Raw genomic sequence first — 16,237 nt, 5'->3', positions numbered from 1 at the left:
CCATGATGGGAGAAGCCATGCTACAAAACTTTAATTTTTCAGAAAGTTAAGGCAACAAGAAAAAAAGCCTTAAATGCTGCTGGTGCAATTCCAGAAGACTGAAAGAGCTCAGTGATGATGGTTAGTGTGCTTTTTAAAGATACCTCACCACAAAGGGTTTCTCCCACAGCCGGGAACCTTCCCTACCAACACATGTGCACACACACCCAGGAGCCCTGTCCCTCTTTGGAGGGGTGGGGGGCGTTGTTATGTGATCCAGAAAGCTCCCTAGAGGTCCCCCAGCCTCGGTCAGTGAGTCACTGCAGAGGGAAAAGGAGGAGGGCTGGTACACCGAGACAGCTTCTCAGCACTGGAGCAAGTTTACAGAGAGACGAGCCTCGCCATGCAGTGCACCTGACCACGCTCATCTCCCAGTCCCTGTGCGGAGCCTGGGGAGCAAAGGCCGGGCTCCGTACCACAGTCCGCGTCTAAGCCAGCCACCTCAGACACGGGATGCCAGTGACTTTTCCCCTCCTTGACCCAGGTCCTTACAAATGCTGGCAGGCACAGTGCCTAAGCTGGGCTCCCCTCAGTGGCACAGAGGAGCTGCTTCCCAAACTCACGCGGGCGGGCAGTGGGAAGGGAGGCGCCAGCAAGCCGAAGGAGGCTTTTCTCAACTGATCATCTTGGGAAAAGCCAGATACAAATTTCACGGCTGGAATGCAGGGGTTGTGAAACGCTGGAAGAAGCCCCAAAGAGGGCCAAGGGCTCCCCTTCTGGGAAGGCGGTGGGAGGAGGGCTGGCAGGGGCGAGTGGGAGAGAAGCAGGTTACCCAGAGGGGCCTGCCTTTCTGGGAAGCAGGAAGTGAGGCCTCAAGAAAGAAAGAAATCCCCTAGCCCTGAAGTGGTGGAGAGGCCAGAGGTACGGCTGATTTTGTTTCTGAACATGAGGGCAACAAGGCTTCGTGTCAAGAAGGAATTGTGGTATAAATGAGCCAATTATGACACATTTCATTATCTCAGGGATTTGGAAGCACTGAGGCTGGCAGCATGTCCTCCTTGAGTTAAATACAAACAGTAAGCTTCTAACTCGGGGCTTTAGCCTGGACCTTGGCCTCAAGGGAGAGGTTTCTATTCATGCTCCCACTCGTGAGAAGGGGTCGGCCTGGGAGGGGGAGAGACAGGTCTGGGGTGCCCCTCACATGGGCCCTGAGCGTGGCGTGAGGAGTTAATACCGTGTTAACAGCTGAGGGACAGCCCTAAGTGCCACCCTTTCCTCACCAAATCACTTATTAGCCTTTCTGTACCTCAGCCTCCTCACCTAGAAAAGGGGGATAATAATATTATCTACTTCACAGAGTGACCACGAGGGTGGTATTAATACAAAGTCCTTGGAACATGACCTGGCTCACGCACTTCACCAGTAGTGCTGGCTGCTACTGAGATGGGAAAGAGCGAGTGTCCGAGTCCCCCAGGCAGGCCAGAGCCTCGCTGCTCATGGCCAGGCTCCACGGGCTCTTCTGCTTCTCCGCTCTATCTCCACAGCCTCCTCAAATCACGTTTGGCCCCATGAGGACCACATCTCAGAGTCCCCACCCAGAAAGCCTGACTAAAGGAAAACTGGACACAAAGACACAACACAGCCTGTGCCCATTGTGCCCCCGCAGGGAGAGAAGCAAACACTGGTGCCAGCATGTTTTGGGTTGGCTTTCTCAGTCACGATCCAGGCGGTTTATCTGAAATGGGGTCAGCTCCCAGGGTGGGCAGCACAGATATTACACTCGTGCTTGCTAATGTGAATCGAGTCCACCACCACTGATCCTGAGATAACAGGGAGCTGGAGACTAGGGGGCAGGGGGTGGTGTTGGAAAATGTTCTTGGGGAAGGAGGAGAAACCAGTTCTCAACCAAATGCTAGCAGATTGGTAACTAGGACCAATGACCTTAGAGGAGACAGTGCCAACTCCCTTCAGACTGCAGATTCCAGTGCCTTAGAGATGTGACTGGGTCCCTGAGCTGCAGGGAGGGGAGAGGACCCCAGAGGGTTGCACCTCTGCTCTACTCTCATCCATCTCTCTGTAGCTCAGCCAATTCAGGCCAGAGTGGAGGCTGCAGCTCTGCCTTGTCTGCAGACGGCCCATGGACCAGGTCCGATCCTTACTGCTCAGCAGACTGAGTCTGGGCTAGATGTGAGCACCCAAGAATCTTGAGCCCAGCAAAAGGTTGCTGGGGCTGCAGCAGCTGGAAGTACGCCCAAGACAGGGCGTGAGAGTTCAGGCTTGTTCCAGATATATAACAGGGGCAAGTGGGGTACCTCCACAGGAGCCCCTGCCCTTCTGCCCAGAAACCTAGACCTTCAGAGGTGGAGGGGCCATCTGAACTAAGACCATCTACAAGTTATGGGGCAATCTGTTTGAGCCTTTGAGCCTACAAGTACCTCCCAACCTCCCACCAGTGCCAACAGGGCCCAGAGGAAGAGGCCCAGCTCAGGACAAGGGAAGAAGTATGGCCCTGGGATGGGAGCCAGACTCCCAGGTGGAGAGTTTCCAGATGCCCCATGACTCTGCCTGGCCCTCTGCAGCTGCCAGGGGAGGATGGTGCCTTCGGCCAGCTCCTTCAAGGCAGCTGGCTGCAGAAACCCACTGGCTAGAGTTAAAAGCTGCTCAGAGGTACAGTGGAGGCTTCTCCAGGCTTTTGCCAAAGAGCTCCACTCTCATGGCTTCTGGATGGCAGATTCACCAGGTGGGCCACCTCAGGCAGCCAGAGCAACTCTCCCTACTCCACAATCTGCTCCCAGGTTCCAGTCTCAACTTTAACCAGCCAGGTCTTCCCTGTTCCATCCCCGTCAGCTCCATCTCCTGCTTGTTAAAATTCTAGGGCACCTTCAAGGCCCATCTCATGTACTTCCTCCTCCAGGAAGCCCTCCCTAACTACTCAAGATCATGCTGACTTGTCCCTTCTGTAGCACATTAAATCACTACCGCTTCTGGGGGTCATGGATGAGGAACTGAAGATAGAAAATTCAAAGTAACTAATTCCAACAAATTACATCCACAGCCAGAATCATGCCAATTAATTAATTCATTCAGTTCATGTATTCCCAAAAGAGCCTACACCCCAGATGGCCCTCTGGGTCCTGAGCCTGCCACACAGCGAATGTGTAATAAAGACTTCTCAGAAGAAGAATGGATCACCCTGGACCTGCAGGAGTGGTCCGCCTCCCTTTTAGCCCAGGACACAGCAACTTCCTCTCTGGCAGGCAGGGTTCCTGCTCTGGGCTGCCAGTTCCCAGGCTGCCCCTGCCAGCAGCTATTCCCTGGAGTTGCCCTGGGACCAAGGGCAGAGGCGGGGGGTGCCCAGCTCCAGCTCTGCCTACCATTTGTCCCCAACAGAAGAGGAGAGGTCAGCAGGAAGTAGATCTGACCTCTCAGGTGGTCAAAAGTCTCTCTGAAGAGCTCGTGGACAGATAGCAGAGGCCTGAGAGGACTTACCTTCCCTGGGCCCCCTGGAAAGGAGGCAGGAAGAAGGGCCTCAGCAGCAGGCGTCCAGTCTGGGGCTGGCCAGACAGGGAGGCCCCTGGGGTTGCAGCTATCAGCCGGAGACCAGGCTCCAGGAAGGAAGGAAGGGCAACTCTGGCCGAGGCCGAGATAAGGAGGGGAATGGTGCTCAGCACAATGGGCTCCCACAAGGCTGGGAGGCCCCAAGTCAGATTTCGCCCCAACTTGGCCTCCCATCTGCTCACACAGCCCGTGTAAATATTTACTGTTGTTTATATTTCTGCTCTGCTGGGTCCCCTCCGAGGCCCTTATGACCATGGATCTGTGTGCCCCAGAGACCCTGAGTCCATCCAGAAAGGCCTCTGGGCATTGTTCTCTCTCATGCAAGCCATAGGGACAGGATCTGAAGGACAGAACTGCTCCCGTGTCCCAGTCTCGGGACACTGCTGTCAGGAAGCTGGACTGACCCCCTCTGTGGGTGGGCAACTTACGGGGCCCGGTCGTGGGTGAGGCCGTTCTGTCGCTGAGGGTTGATTGGCGGAAGGACGGGTTTGCTGTTGATCTCAAGTCCTCTCCTCAAGGTCTCCCGGATCTGCTCTGTGTCTGCAATGACACCACCAAGTTACCCAATGGGTCTCTGGGCCCCAGCAGCTCCATTCCCGTCTTTAGAGCCTAGCTCTGCAGATGTGCTGGGGAAAGGCCCCTGAGAAGGTTGGTCTTGAGGCCACTCCAGCTATCAGCTGTGAGATCTGAGTGCAGCATGAGGACACGGGGCAGATGAGGCATTGTGTGCTCCCCAAACTTTTGGTCTGAAGAGCACCATGCTTGTAGAAGACGAGGAATGGCCCCTGGACCACAGAAGGGCGCCTTCCAAGGCAGGGCTCTCCTCCACTGTCCTTCTTTTCTTGTGTCACAGGCCCTAGGCTTACCCCTAACATGGGTCCAGACAGTGACTCACAAGACAGCCGCTGCCCAAGACCACCCAGGAATTCTTCCCACTTACTGGATGCCAGTAACGGCTGCAAGTGCTCTGCCATGAACGGGCAGGCGTCCCTGACACAAGTTTCTGGGTTTGGGGTAGTCAGCTGGTGTCTGGTCTTGACACCCTTTCCCCTGGGGCCAGGTCAGTGGGATGCTGAGTCATCTTCCCACCTTGGTCCCATCCCAGGGAACCCTGCCTCTTCACAGATCTGCCAAGGACCAGGAGGTGAGAAAAGAGTCTCTTGGTGGAATTATTTCTTTGCAAGATGCTTTGCTGGTCTTCGGGGTAAAGCTTACTACTCTGGTCCCCTACACTGAGATTTTGGTCTAAGACTTATTTCTGCAAACACACACTAAAAAGAAAATTAATGTTGGTTGATCAAAGGGTGGGCTTAGGGTAGATGCTGAACATGATTAGTGATTTTTCTAGCTGTTTGTTACAGCCTCATGGATCTTACTTAAAAGAATTTTTTTAAAATAGCCAATAATGGTTGAAATTTTGGACAAAGCTGTGAATCCTTCCTTAAATTAGCTCTTTTTCGCAAAAGCAACTGAATGAGTCTAATAACTGTACAGTCTCTCAGAACCTCCCTGGGGCTTGGCACATCATTAGAACAAGCAGGAAGGAAAGAAAAGGGTCAGATATTTGCATGAGGGGTTTAAGTTGTTCTTTATGGAAAGAAAACCTTTTATAATTGCTATCACATGTGTTTGTATTTTATGCAGGACCAAGTATCTTACTCTTCAAAACATAAAGAAAGGGGGAAGCATAGAGAAAGGAAGTAGAGCAGCTATAAGCACATGTCTTTATATATGGCTGCTTTTCTTTTGAAGATAGTTAGGGATGCCCTTTCTTTAAAACCATGACTGCTTCTCTAGCCAAGACTAGCATGCTGAGCTTCCAACAGGAGAGCCATACCCTCCTTCTCCAAGGCCCACCCGCCTAGGTTCAGAGGTAAGGGTGCTTGCCCCTGCCCTTACTTTGTATCTGCAAGACAGTGTGTGTGTGGGCGGGGGGTAGAGTCTATAAACTGGTCTCATACTCAGGCCTTTCCCATCAGAGGCCTGGGCAGAGCTGAGGCCAGTATGATCCTCGGGTTTGGCATGGCTTTCAGGCTAGAGCTGGGCCCTGTGTCAATTCTGTGGGTGGCCAGGGCTTGTTCTCCTGCACTTGGGTGGACTATGGTCGTTTCCTGTAACTGTTCTAGGGCTTCCACTCACCTCCCCGACCTCAGATTGCAAGGGGCAAACCTAAAACACAATGGTCCCTGCTGGAGGTACAATGTGAAATACATACACACAAAACCCAGGAGAAATGGGTCAGTAAAGCTCCCTCCATTCCACCTTGCTGGAGATCTCACTGGCGGTTTAAATACTGCCAAGAAATGCTAAAACCCAGCCTGGGCAAGGGGAAGGCAAGGCCCCCACCTTTGCCGGAGAGCCGCCGGGGCTGAGCGCCCACGCAGATGCTCCGGCTGTCCTCGTCATCCTCGGGGGGCCGGCTCAGGTCATCCCAGGCGCACTTGGCACTGACACCACTCAGGTTGGAGCCGTCTGTCTCGATGCCTTTGTCAACTCGCTCCTGCTTGGAAAGAACCAAAGAGCCAGAGTTCCTTCAGCCAACCAGTGGCCCAAGGTCACCACCCATATTTGCTTGCCCATATTTACTGAGCCTCAATAAGAGGTAAGGGCTTCCTTGGTGGCTCAGCAGTAAGAATCTACCTGCCAATGTGGGAGAGGTGGGCTCGACCCCTCGGTAGGGAAGATACCTTGGAGAAGGAGATGGCAACCCACTCCAGTATTCTTGCCTGGAGAATCCCAGGGACAGAGGAGCCTGGTGGGCTACAGTCCATGGGGTCACAAAGAGCTGGACATGACTTAGGGACCCAGCACGAGCATGAGTAAGAGCTAAGCACGGGACAGGTGTCAGAAGAACAGGATTCCTGACTCTATTCTGCCCTGGTTACTAACGAGTGACAGTCTCTGCCAGCCACTGGGCTCCTCCAGGAGAACCAGGAGTTAGGGGAGCTGGGAAGAATGAAAATCCCAAGGGAAGCTTCTCCTCACTCATTAGACTTCCAGTATAGTGACCTTCACACCTGTTTCAGAGCCCTGACTCTGCCCACCCTGTGCTGGCCTATGGAGCTGACGTAGCAGGGCCAGGAACTACCTCCTGGAGGAAAGGCACAGTCCTTCCTCTGCTGACTGATCACCCGGCCCTGCTCCAGAGGCCAGTGTGGAAGCCAGCCACAGGCGGGAGAGACTGGGACTCAGCTCCACCTCTCCAGCTCCACACCTGCAGTTTCTTCTTCCAACAGCAGAGGGTGTGGTCACACGGTGACGAGCCCCAGAGAGCAGAAGGGCAGGACTTTCCCTGCAGCATTGCTGACTTGTTTGGCCAACGATTCTGGATGGAGATTCTTTTCCATTTCTTAGACTGAACTGGAGGCCGGGAGGGCGGTGAGCATCTGCAAGCTCCACCAGAGGTCCTGCCTTCGCACAGGCCTTGATATTGTGGAGTCCAAACACTCTCCAAATGGTCTCAAGGAAGAGGTGAACACAAATACCCTGGGATTTCCGGTAAAATACAGTTGTGCTGTTGGGCTTTGGATGAAAGGTCATCTGGGAGGCTCCTGCAACCTCGTTCATAAACAGTCATGTGGGCCAAATAAAGCTCCTGAGTCAGGACCTCAATTAGAATCTGCTCCTCCCTGTCTGGGGACCTTCTCCCCATGGCTCCACAGGCCCATACTGGCCTGCTGCTTGGCTGGGGAGCCTGTTCAGAAAGCACAAGGTAAGCCTACAGAGAGGGTCCTTGTTTCTGGACACCGTCAGCAGGTGGCCCTGGCCTGATGCCTCCTTCCCATCAGCCCCCCTCTCCCCATCTCCAGGGCTCCCATCAGCCCAGGCAAAGCTGAGGATTCTGAGTTGACAACAGGGAGTGGCTCTCTGTGCCCTAGGCAGGGGCGTGCAGGTTTGCTCAGGATAGAGTCTATGTTTTTCCTTCTCCACTGGCCACCTTGGGGCCCCTCATCTAAGCAAGAAGCTGAAGACATCTCTTGGCTCAATGAGCTCAGCCCACTTACTTTATGAGTAAACAAGAAAGGGTAAAGATGCCGAGGAGTCTGAGGACTTGTTCCCGCACACAACTGGCTAGTGGTAGAGTGTGGAGCAAAGGGCCAGGAGCAGCTCTAAAACAAACCAGCTGCAAGTAGACCCCAGAGACACAAGTGAGCACAGAGCAGCTCCCACTGGGCGCACACCGAGGTGCTTTGCTTGCTTTTAAAGAACACTAGTGCTCTGGGTCCTGCTGGCTGGCCTTAGGGATGCCTGAAGACTAGAAAGGAGAACTGTTCTCGGTATGTAGAGCAAGGACAGGCTGCTTACCCTAGTAGCTTAAAGACTGGGTGCTTTCTTAGCACTTGGCACTTAGGACAGGGGCCAAAGCAACAGCCCATGATGCCCTGTGCTGGATCCCAGTGTGGCTGCAGAACAAGGGCTTAGGGAAACACAGCCATGTGGTTCCAGTTCTTGCATAAGCAGAAGCTACTAGGAAACCAAGTTAAAGGAGAGATAACAGAGGATCCTGGCAGTGATCGAAAAGGTAAATAGGTAAATAGAGGAGCATCATCTGTGAATGAGTAGGCTTCTGCCCGAGAACTCCCAGGTCTGCAGTAATGAGCCCAGGGACCGCAGGCTGCCTGTCTGCCTGCTACCTCTCCCTACCCCCTCCCAGCCTTCCTAAAGAACACCAACTCTTGGCACTAACACAGGCTGCCTGTGGCCTGTGAGATTTCTACAGAGGCATAAAATGTTCAGAGATGGCAATGACTTGCAAAGGGCAAGGGCAAAAGAGAAGGAGGCAGGCACGTGCCAGGCACATTACTGGCTGTCTGCGGTTCCTGTTTCATGAGAAGCCCATAAGAAACAAAGTTATGCTCTACCCGGCTTTCAAAATTCACCTGCATACAAACAGAGTGCTGCTTCTAAAAATCCCAGAGATGACACTGACACCACTGTACAGGTGGGCCACACAGCAAGCAGGAACGGCCGACCTGTGTGTACAAAGACTTTCTTTTATAGATCAAGGGATACCAACCTACCCACGGGAGGAGCTCGGTGTCTGACTGCCCAAGATGAAAATGATCTGAAAGAGGGTAGGATCTTTAGACCAATCAGCCCTCATCCCCGCAGCTGGGCTGTGGGGTCACTGTCACCTGTTCCACTGTCTGTCATGGTGCGGCAGTGGCAGTAGGGAGGTTTTCTGAAAGGAAGCCCGTGTTCTTCTAAGAAGGGGAACATGGCAGGATGAATCCCAGACAAGCAATACCCATTATACTGATTTTCTTTCTTGCTGGTGATCCAATTTTTTGGTCAGGTTTATTGATGTATAATTTGCATTCAATAAAATCAATCCTTTTAAAATTCAGGAAAATGTGTTTAGACAATTTTTCCTGGACTGAAATCTCTGCTCCGTTATGTACTCTGCAGAATTCAGAGAACAAGTTACATATCATGCCATATTTCTACTCACTCACAAATACAGCTCCTCTGTTTTCCCAGCAGGAAAACCAGGGTTATGTGGCAGAGGCCTAGGCACAGTGTGCTAGAAAGGTTTTCCTCACTCAAGACATACTTGCAAGTGCGGATCGATCTCAAATATGGTCTCTCCCCTCCGCATGTCAGTTATCAGCCAGGGACCGCCAGCGCTGTGGACAAGGAAAGGGGACAGGATGGTAACTGAGGGGTTGGGGCTGACGGGCTGGGTCTACAGCCTTCCCTGCTCACTGCCCCAGGCCCAGAACACAGGGTACTAGTGGCCAAGGGACAGCCAGGGGTAGTGATCAGGGAGGCCCAGTGTGAAAACCCAGAGTCTGAGCAGTAATGTAAGGGGGAAGGAGGGGCTCCCAATCCCTGACCTGGGGAGCCTGCCCCCACCTCCTGGCGCAGGGGTGCACTCACACGGGTACTGTCCGCAGCAGCTCCAGGATGCCCTGCCCATTCCACTGCTGGGCTGCGTGGAGCTCCTCAGTGCAGACACCGACGATCTGAGACCCAAGGACAAAGATGCCATTGTGCGTTAATGGCCATTCCTCCCACCCATCCGGAAGGTCAGCCACACAGGCTCTCTCAGTGTCCTCAAACCTAGGGGACCACAGGCAGGATCTGTGCTCTGGGGTTGATGTGTCCAAAATAAGATGGTTCCCTTAGAAAGGAACAGCGGCCTGACTAGGAGACAGATGGGTCCACAGGTGGGGCACCAAGGTCTGACCCTTGTCCTGCTGCGATGGCTCAGGTGTCTGGGTGACACAAAGCCATGCCCCAGATGGCAGAAGAGAAAATCAGGGCCCTGCAGACTTAGGATGGGTCCCCAGCCCACGTCTCTGGAAACAGGGGAGGTCCAAGGAGATGTTCCTGCCCAGTCGAGATCACAGGAATCGTAAACAGAGGAGATTCTGAGACCCTTCTAGCTCGGAAAGACAACCAGAGGCTGCCAGCAGCTCGAAGAAAAGCTCCCTTCCTTATCAGGGGCTGAACTTTTGAGTACATCTCAGAGGAAAAAACTAGACCTTCACAGAGACCCACCATGACCACAAGCAGCCTGGTTACAGCTGGGGGAGATGCACGCTCCTCTGGGTAAGGTCCAGTCCAGCCCCAAGCTGCCCGCCAGAGGGGTCCTGGGCCTGTGGCTGTCCAGGTCTTATAAGTTCACAGAAATACCCTCCCCTGCTATCCACTCAGCTATGGCCACCCTCTCCTACCCAAATGGCCCCGCCCCTGCCCCCTCAGCCCATCTCAGCAGATTGAAGCAGACCACCCGAATCCACCTGACAGACCATCAGAGGGACTAGAAAGAGGGAGAAGACCACCCGCCCTCCCATCCTGCCAGGGAAGGCTGGAGCCCATGTCCAACCCGGGCCTCACCTGGAGGAAGGTGACCACCCCAAAGGGTGTCTGCACAGGCTGCATCTGCGGGTCCTCTGTCAGCAGCATGTGCTGAATTCTTGACTCACTGTTGTCCAAAGGACTGTGCCAAGACACGTGGTCGCCACTGCAGAAGGTGTTCTCTGTGGAGAGACGTGAGGGTCCTCAGTGTTTGAGGCCTGGCAGGCAGCCCTGAAGCCCAAGCTGGGGCCTGAGAAGCCTGGGCTGGGAGGCTCCATAGCCTTCCAAGGTGGCCCCAGTGAAGGAGGGGAAGCATTCACTCAGATGAGAGCAAAGAATATGGCTATTTCACCCAAATCAAATGCATTCCTGCTTGCCAATCCTGCCAGCCTTCAATGGAAAATGACAGGCTGCCAGTGGGGCTGCTCGCTTGGGGGGCCCAACAACTTCTGGAATCTTCACTTCCCCAGCACCTTCACTGGGGGAGTTCAGTGGGAAGGGGCAGCCACGATCAGGTCTGCCAAGAAAGAATGAAGTACAGAAGAATGAAAGAATTCAGCCAGAAGTCCACAGGAAGGCTGGAGGGCTGTGAAAGCCCTTCACCTTGGAAAAACATACTAGGATTTCTGTGCAGCTGCTGTTGCTGCTGCTGCTAAGTCGCATCTGTCGTGTCCAACTGTGCGACCCCACAGACGGAAGCCCACCAGGCTCCTCCGTCCATGGGATTTCCCAGGCAAGAGTGCTGGAGTGGGGTGCCATTGCCTTCTCTGTCTGTGCAGCTGGAACTGTTCAAATAGGAATCCCCAACCTCGGAGGGCGAGTTTCCCATAGGCAGAGAGATTCAGGGAACAGCTCCTCAGCAGACGGAGATCTGACCATGCCTCACACACCTCGGCAGAGACATGCAGCCCGGAGGGGCAGCTGCTGCCCTGGAGGACACAGGCTTTGGGCCCAGGCTGCCTAAGAGAAACGTGCAAATACGGCCACCTGACAGTCTCCCTGTTGCCCTTCACACGGGCCCACTGCTTCAAAGAAAGATGCGTGAGGGAGCAGAGCCACAAGGGGAAAATACCCAGATGCTATGAAGTTTCCTGTTCCCCTGCCTTTCACCTTGGGTATCCTTCCACAGGTCTGCATTTACCAGACTGAAGGCATCTACAGGTCCTTTTCCATTTCTTCCCACTTCACATTGTTTTGCACATTTCATTCAAAATTATGTATCCTGGAGATCATTCATATCAACACACAGAAAGTTACCTCATAGTTTCCCCTCAATTATAAATTATTATTTATAAATATAATATTGTATTATATTGGCTTAAGGTACACAACATAATGATTTGCTATATGTATATATTGTTAAATTATTATCACAACAAGCCAATCACCACACAAGATATTTTTTTTTCTTGTGATGAGAACTTTTAGGATCTACTCTCTTCGGAACCTTCACGTATATAACACAGTATTGTTGACCATAGCCACTCTGCTGTATATACCTCCATAGAATTTATCTTGTAACTGGAAGTTGTACCTTTTAACTCCCTTTACCCAATTTCACCTACCCGCCCCCCTACCCGCCCAGCAACCTCCTCTCTCCTCTGGCAACTATCTGTCTGTTATGTGTATCTATGAGCTTGGTTTTCATTTTTTCTTTTGTTTATTTATTTTTTTAGATTCCACATGTCAATGATATCATATGATACTTATCTTTCTTTTTCTGACTTTGTAAATTAATTGACCACATGTATGGCTTTATTCCTGGGTTCTTTACCCTGTTCCACTGATTTATGTGTCTGTTTTTAATGTTAATACCATACAGTTTTGGTTACTATAGTTTTATGTACAATAACTACTTCATTTCTTATTCTTATTTTTTTAAATAATCATGAAGTAAGTTTGTATTTTTCATTCTGAAATAGTCAACTACCTCATATTTTATATAACTGTCGTAGTTCATACCAACTACAGTTAGTAGTAGAACTAATGTATAGTGGTTCATTGTGGTCTATTGCTTATGATCTGGGAATCTGCAATTGTCAAGATCTCATCACTTTTCAGTCAACATTTAAAGTAAGGCACAGGGAGAGTCAACTACAAACCCCCCAATTTCCCAATTCCTGCTCAGCCTGCTCCTCCCAGATTTTCTGCCCTTTACAGAAGTATGTGTCTACAAGCAGCATACATGACCTGCAAGAAAGAAGCAATACGACAGGTAAAAAGACTGGATTAGTAATTAAAAGCTTCCCCCCACAATAAAAGGTCTAGGCCCGATGACTTCAATGTAAATTCTACCAACAATTAGAGAAGAATTAATACCAATTTTTCATAAACTTTTCCAAAAATCAAACAAAAAAAAAAGGTAACACTTCCCAATTCATTCTATAAAGCCCTGATACCAAAACCAAAGGCATTACAAGAAAAGAAAGCCACGGACCAATATCCCTTATGCACGGACACAAAAATCATCAACAAAAATATCAGCAAAATGAATACAACAACATATAAAATGACACAATGACCAAGTGAGATTTATCCCAGAAATACAAAGTTAGTTTAACATAAGACAATCAATGTAATGTAAATACTACGTCAACAGAATACAGATTTTTTGGAAAATCACAGGATTCTCTCCATAGACACAGAAAAAGCATTTATCAAAATGCAATACTTTTTTTTTTTATGACAAATACACTCAAACTAGGAATAGATGAGAACTTCCTCAATCTGTTAAAGGGCACCTACAAAAAATCTACAGCTAACATCATACCTGATGATGAAACACTGAATTATTTCCCTCTAAGATCAACAACAAAACAGAGATACGGGCTCTCACCACTTTTATTCAACATGGTATTAGGGGTTCTGAACTTCCCTGGTAGTCCTGCGGTTAAGAATACCCCTGACAATGCAGGGGACGTGGGTTTGATCCATGCTTTGAAAAGATTCCACATGTTGTGGGGAGCCCTTGAGCCACAACTACTGAAGCCTGTGTGTCTAGAGCCTGTGCTCCACGACGAGAGGAGCCACCACAAGGAGAAGCCTGCACACTGCACCTAGAGGCAGCCCCTGCTCACCACAACTAGAGAAAGCCCGTGCACACCGGTGAAGACCCAGTGCGGCCAAAAGCAAACAAATACATCAGTAACACTTAAAGAGAATACAATAAAATAGAAAAGAAGGACCAAGAGGGAATCATTCCCTAGGTTCTAAAAAACAAAACAAACAAACAAACAAAAAACCCTATGGTATTAGAGGTTCTAACCAAGGCAATAAGGTAAGAAAAACAAATAAAAAATTAGATAGACTGACAAGGAAATAAAACTACCTCTATCTATAGATGACATGATCTTATAATTGAAATCCTAAGGAATCTACTAAAAAACTATCAGAAAAACACAAGTTCAGCAAGATTTCAGGATATAAGAATAATAAACAGCTAGTGCATATTTCTATACACTAAGAAGAGCAACTTGAAAATGAAATTGATAAAATAATTCCATTCACAACAGAATCAAAAAGAATACAATACTTGGGAATAAATTTAACAAAAGAAATGTAAAATTTGTACTCTGGAAACAATAAAACGACTGCTACAAGAAAATAGAGAAGACCTACATAGATGCAAATTGCTCATAAACCAGGAGACTTAATGTTGTTAAGATGGCAATATTCCCCAAAATGATCTACAGATTTAATACAGTCCCTGTTAAAATGCCAAATGCCCCCCCTCCGTTTTTTGCAGAAATTCACAACCTGATCTTAAAATTCATTTGAAAATGCAAGGGACACAGAATAACCAAAACAATCTTGAAAAAGATGGACGATTTAATCTTTCTGTTTTCAAAACTTGCTACAAAGCTATAGTCATCAAGACAGTGTGGTACTGGCACAAGAACACCATTTGATCAAGGTAACACAATTTATAGAGTCCAGAAACAAACCCTCAAATTTATGGTCAATTAATTTCTGACAAGATAGTCAAGACAATTCAATACAGGAAAGAATACTCTTTTCTGCAGATAGTGATGGAACAACTGAATATCTACATCCAAGACAATCAAGCTGGATTCCTTCTCTAAACCATAAATAAAACTTAATTCAAAATGGATCATAAACCTAACTATAATAGAACTACAAAACTCTTAGAAGAAACATAAGAGTAAATCTTCTGTCCTTGAATTAGGCAATGTTCTTAGATAGATACCAAAAGCACACACAAACAAAGAGAAGATAAATTGGACTTCATTAAAATTAAAACCTGTTGTGATTCAAGAAAGTGAAAAGCAACGCAAATGGAAACCACAAGGAAATAATCACTTTACACACATTGATTGATTTAGCCGCTAAGTCGTATCCAACTCTCGTGACCCCATGGACTGTAGCCTGCCAGGTTCCTCTCTCCATGGGATTCTCCAGGCAAGGATACTGGAGTGGGTTGTTCTTTCCTTCTCCAGGGGATCTTCCTGGGTCTCCTGCATCGCAGGTAGATTCTTTACCGACTGAGCTATGGGGGAAGCCCTCATACGTACATTAGGATGGCCATTATAAAAATAAAAAAATAAAGCAAACAAAAACCTCAGAAAATAACAAGTATTGGTGAGGATTTAGAAAAATTGGATCCCCTCTGCATTAGTGGTGCTGTGCTGTGTTTAGTCACTTGGTCGTGTCCGACTCTTTCTGACCCCCAAGGATTGTAGCCAGCCAGGCTCCTCTGTCCATGGGGATTCTCCAGGCAAGAATACTGGAGTGGGCTGCCATGCCCTCCTCCAGGGGATCTTCCCATCCCAGGGATTGAACCCAGGTCTCCTGCATTGCAGGCAGATTCTTTACCACCTGAGACACCAGGGAAGCCCAAGAAAACTGGAGTGGGTAGCCTATCCCTTCTCCAGGGTAATTTCCTGACCCAGAAATTGAACCTGTATTCTATTTGTATTCAACCTGTATTTGTCTCCTGTATTGCAGGCAAATTCTTTATCAGCTCAGTTACCAGGAAGCCCATGTAAAATGGTGGAACTGCTTTGGAAAAGTTTGGTGATTCCATGAAATACTAAACATGGGATTACCATATGACCCAACAATGCCACTTGTAGGTACATACCCCAGAGAAATGAAAACATGTCCACACAAGGACTTGTACTTCAGTGTTCACAGCAGCATTATTCATAATAGCCCAAAGGTGGAAACAACCCAAGTGTCCATCAACTAATGAATGAATAAATAAAATGTGGTATATCCACACAATGGAATATTATTTGGCAATACAAAATACTGAAGTATTGATACATGCCACAACATGAACAACATAGCAAAAACATGATGCTAAGTGGGAAGCCAGTCACGAAAGGCCATGTGTGATTCCATTTATACATAATGTCCTGAGTAGGCAAATCTACAGAGATAGACAGATTAGTGGTTGCCTAGGGCTGGGTGACTTCACTTTCACTTTTCACTTTCATGAATTGGAGAAGGAAATGGCAACCCACTCTAGCATTCTTGCCTGGAGAATCGCAGGGATGGGGGAGCCTGGTGGGCTGCCGTCTATGGGGTCGCACAGAGTCCGACACAACTGAAGCGACTTAGCAGCAGCAGCAGCAGCAGCAGGGCTGGATTGGGTAAGGGGGAATGGGAAGTGACTGGTCTGGGGCTGCTTTTTGGGGTAATGGTCTCACAGCTGTGAACTATAAAATATGTGAATTATATCTCTGTAAAGGTGATTTTTAAGAAGAAGAAAGAAAATGCAGCAGGTAAAAGGGAAGAATCTTGTGGGAGAAGAAAAGTGGAAGAAACAAGGCCCTGGACTGTTACTACCTTCACAGGTAAAGCAGCCTGACCCGGGAGAAACCTGAGTCATAGTCCCCAGACTTCACAGCATTTTATAGTCCACCTATGCAAT

At 49.3% G+C, this 16,237-nt stretch overlaps 1 protein-coding gene across 1 annotated transcript in view; it reads right to left on the bottom strand.

The window, feature by feature from the left end:
* SUFU (SUFU negative regulator of hedgehog signaling) overlaps positions 1-16,237 on the bottom strand; it is a gene marked incomplete in the record, with an annotated part of 139,474 nt that overhangs the window by 17,919 nt on the left and 105,318 nt on the right. The window contains 6 exon segments of the mRNA NM_001098083.2: positions 3,966-4,077; positions 5,884-6,040; positions 9,092-9,164; positions 9,418-9,503; positions 10,381-10,526; position 10,528. Of these exon segments, the coding sequence (NP_001091552.1) occupies positions 3,966-4,077; positions 5,884-6,040; positions 9,092-9,164; positions 9,418-9,503; positions 10,381-10,526; position 10,528 (575 nt within the window).

The sequence above is a fragment of the Bos taurus genome, chromosome 26 (genome assembly GCF_002263795.3).
Source record: "Bos taurus isolate L1 Dominette 01449 registration number 42190680 breed Hereford chromosome 26, ARS-UCD2.0, whole genome shotgun sequence".
NCBI classification, from domain to species: Eukaryota; Metazoa; Chordata; class Mammalia; order Artiodactyla; family Bovidae; genus Bos; species Bos taurus.
This window is presented reverse-complemented; position numbering and strand designations above follow the sequence as displayed.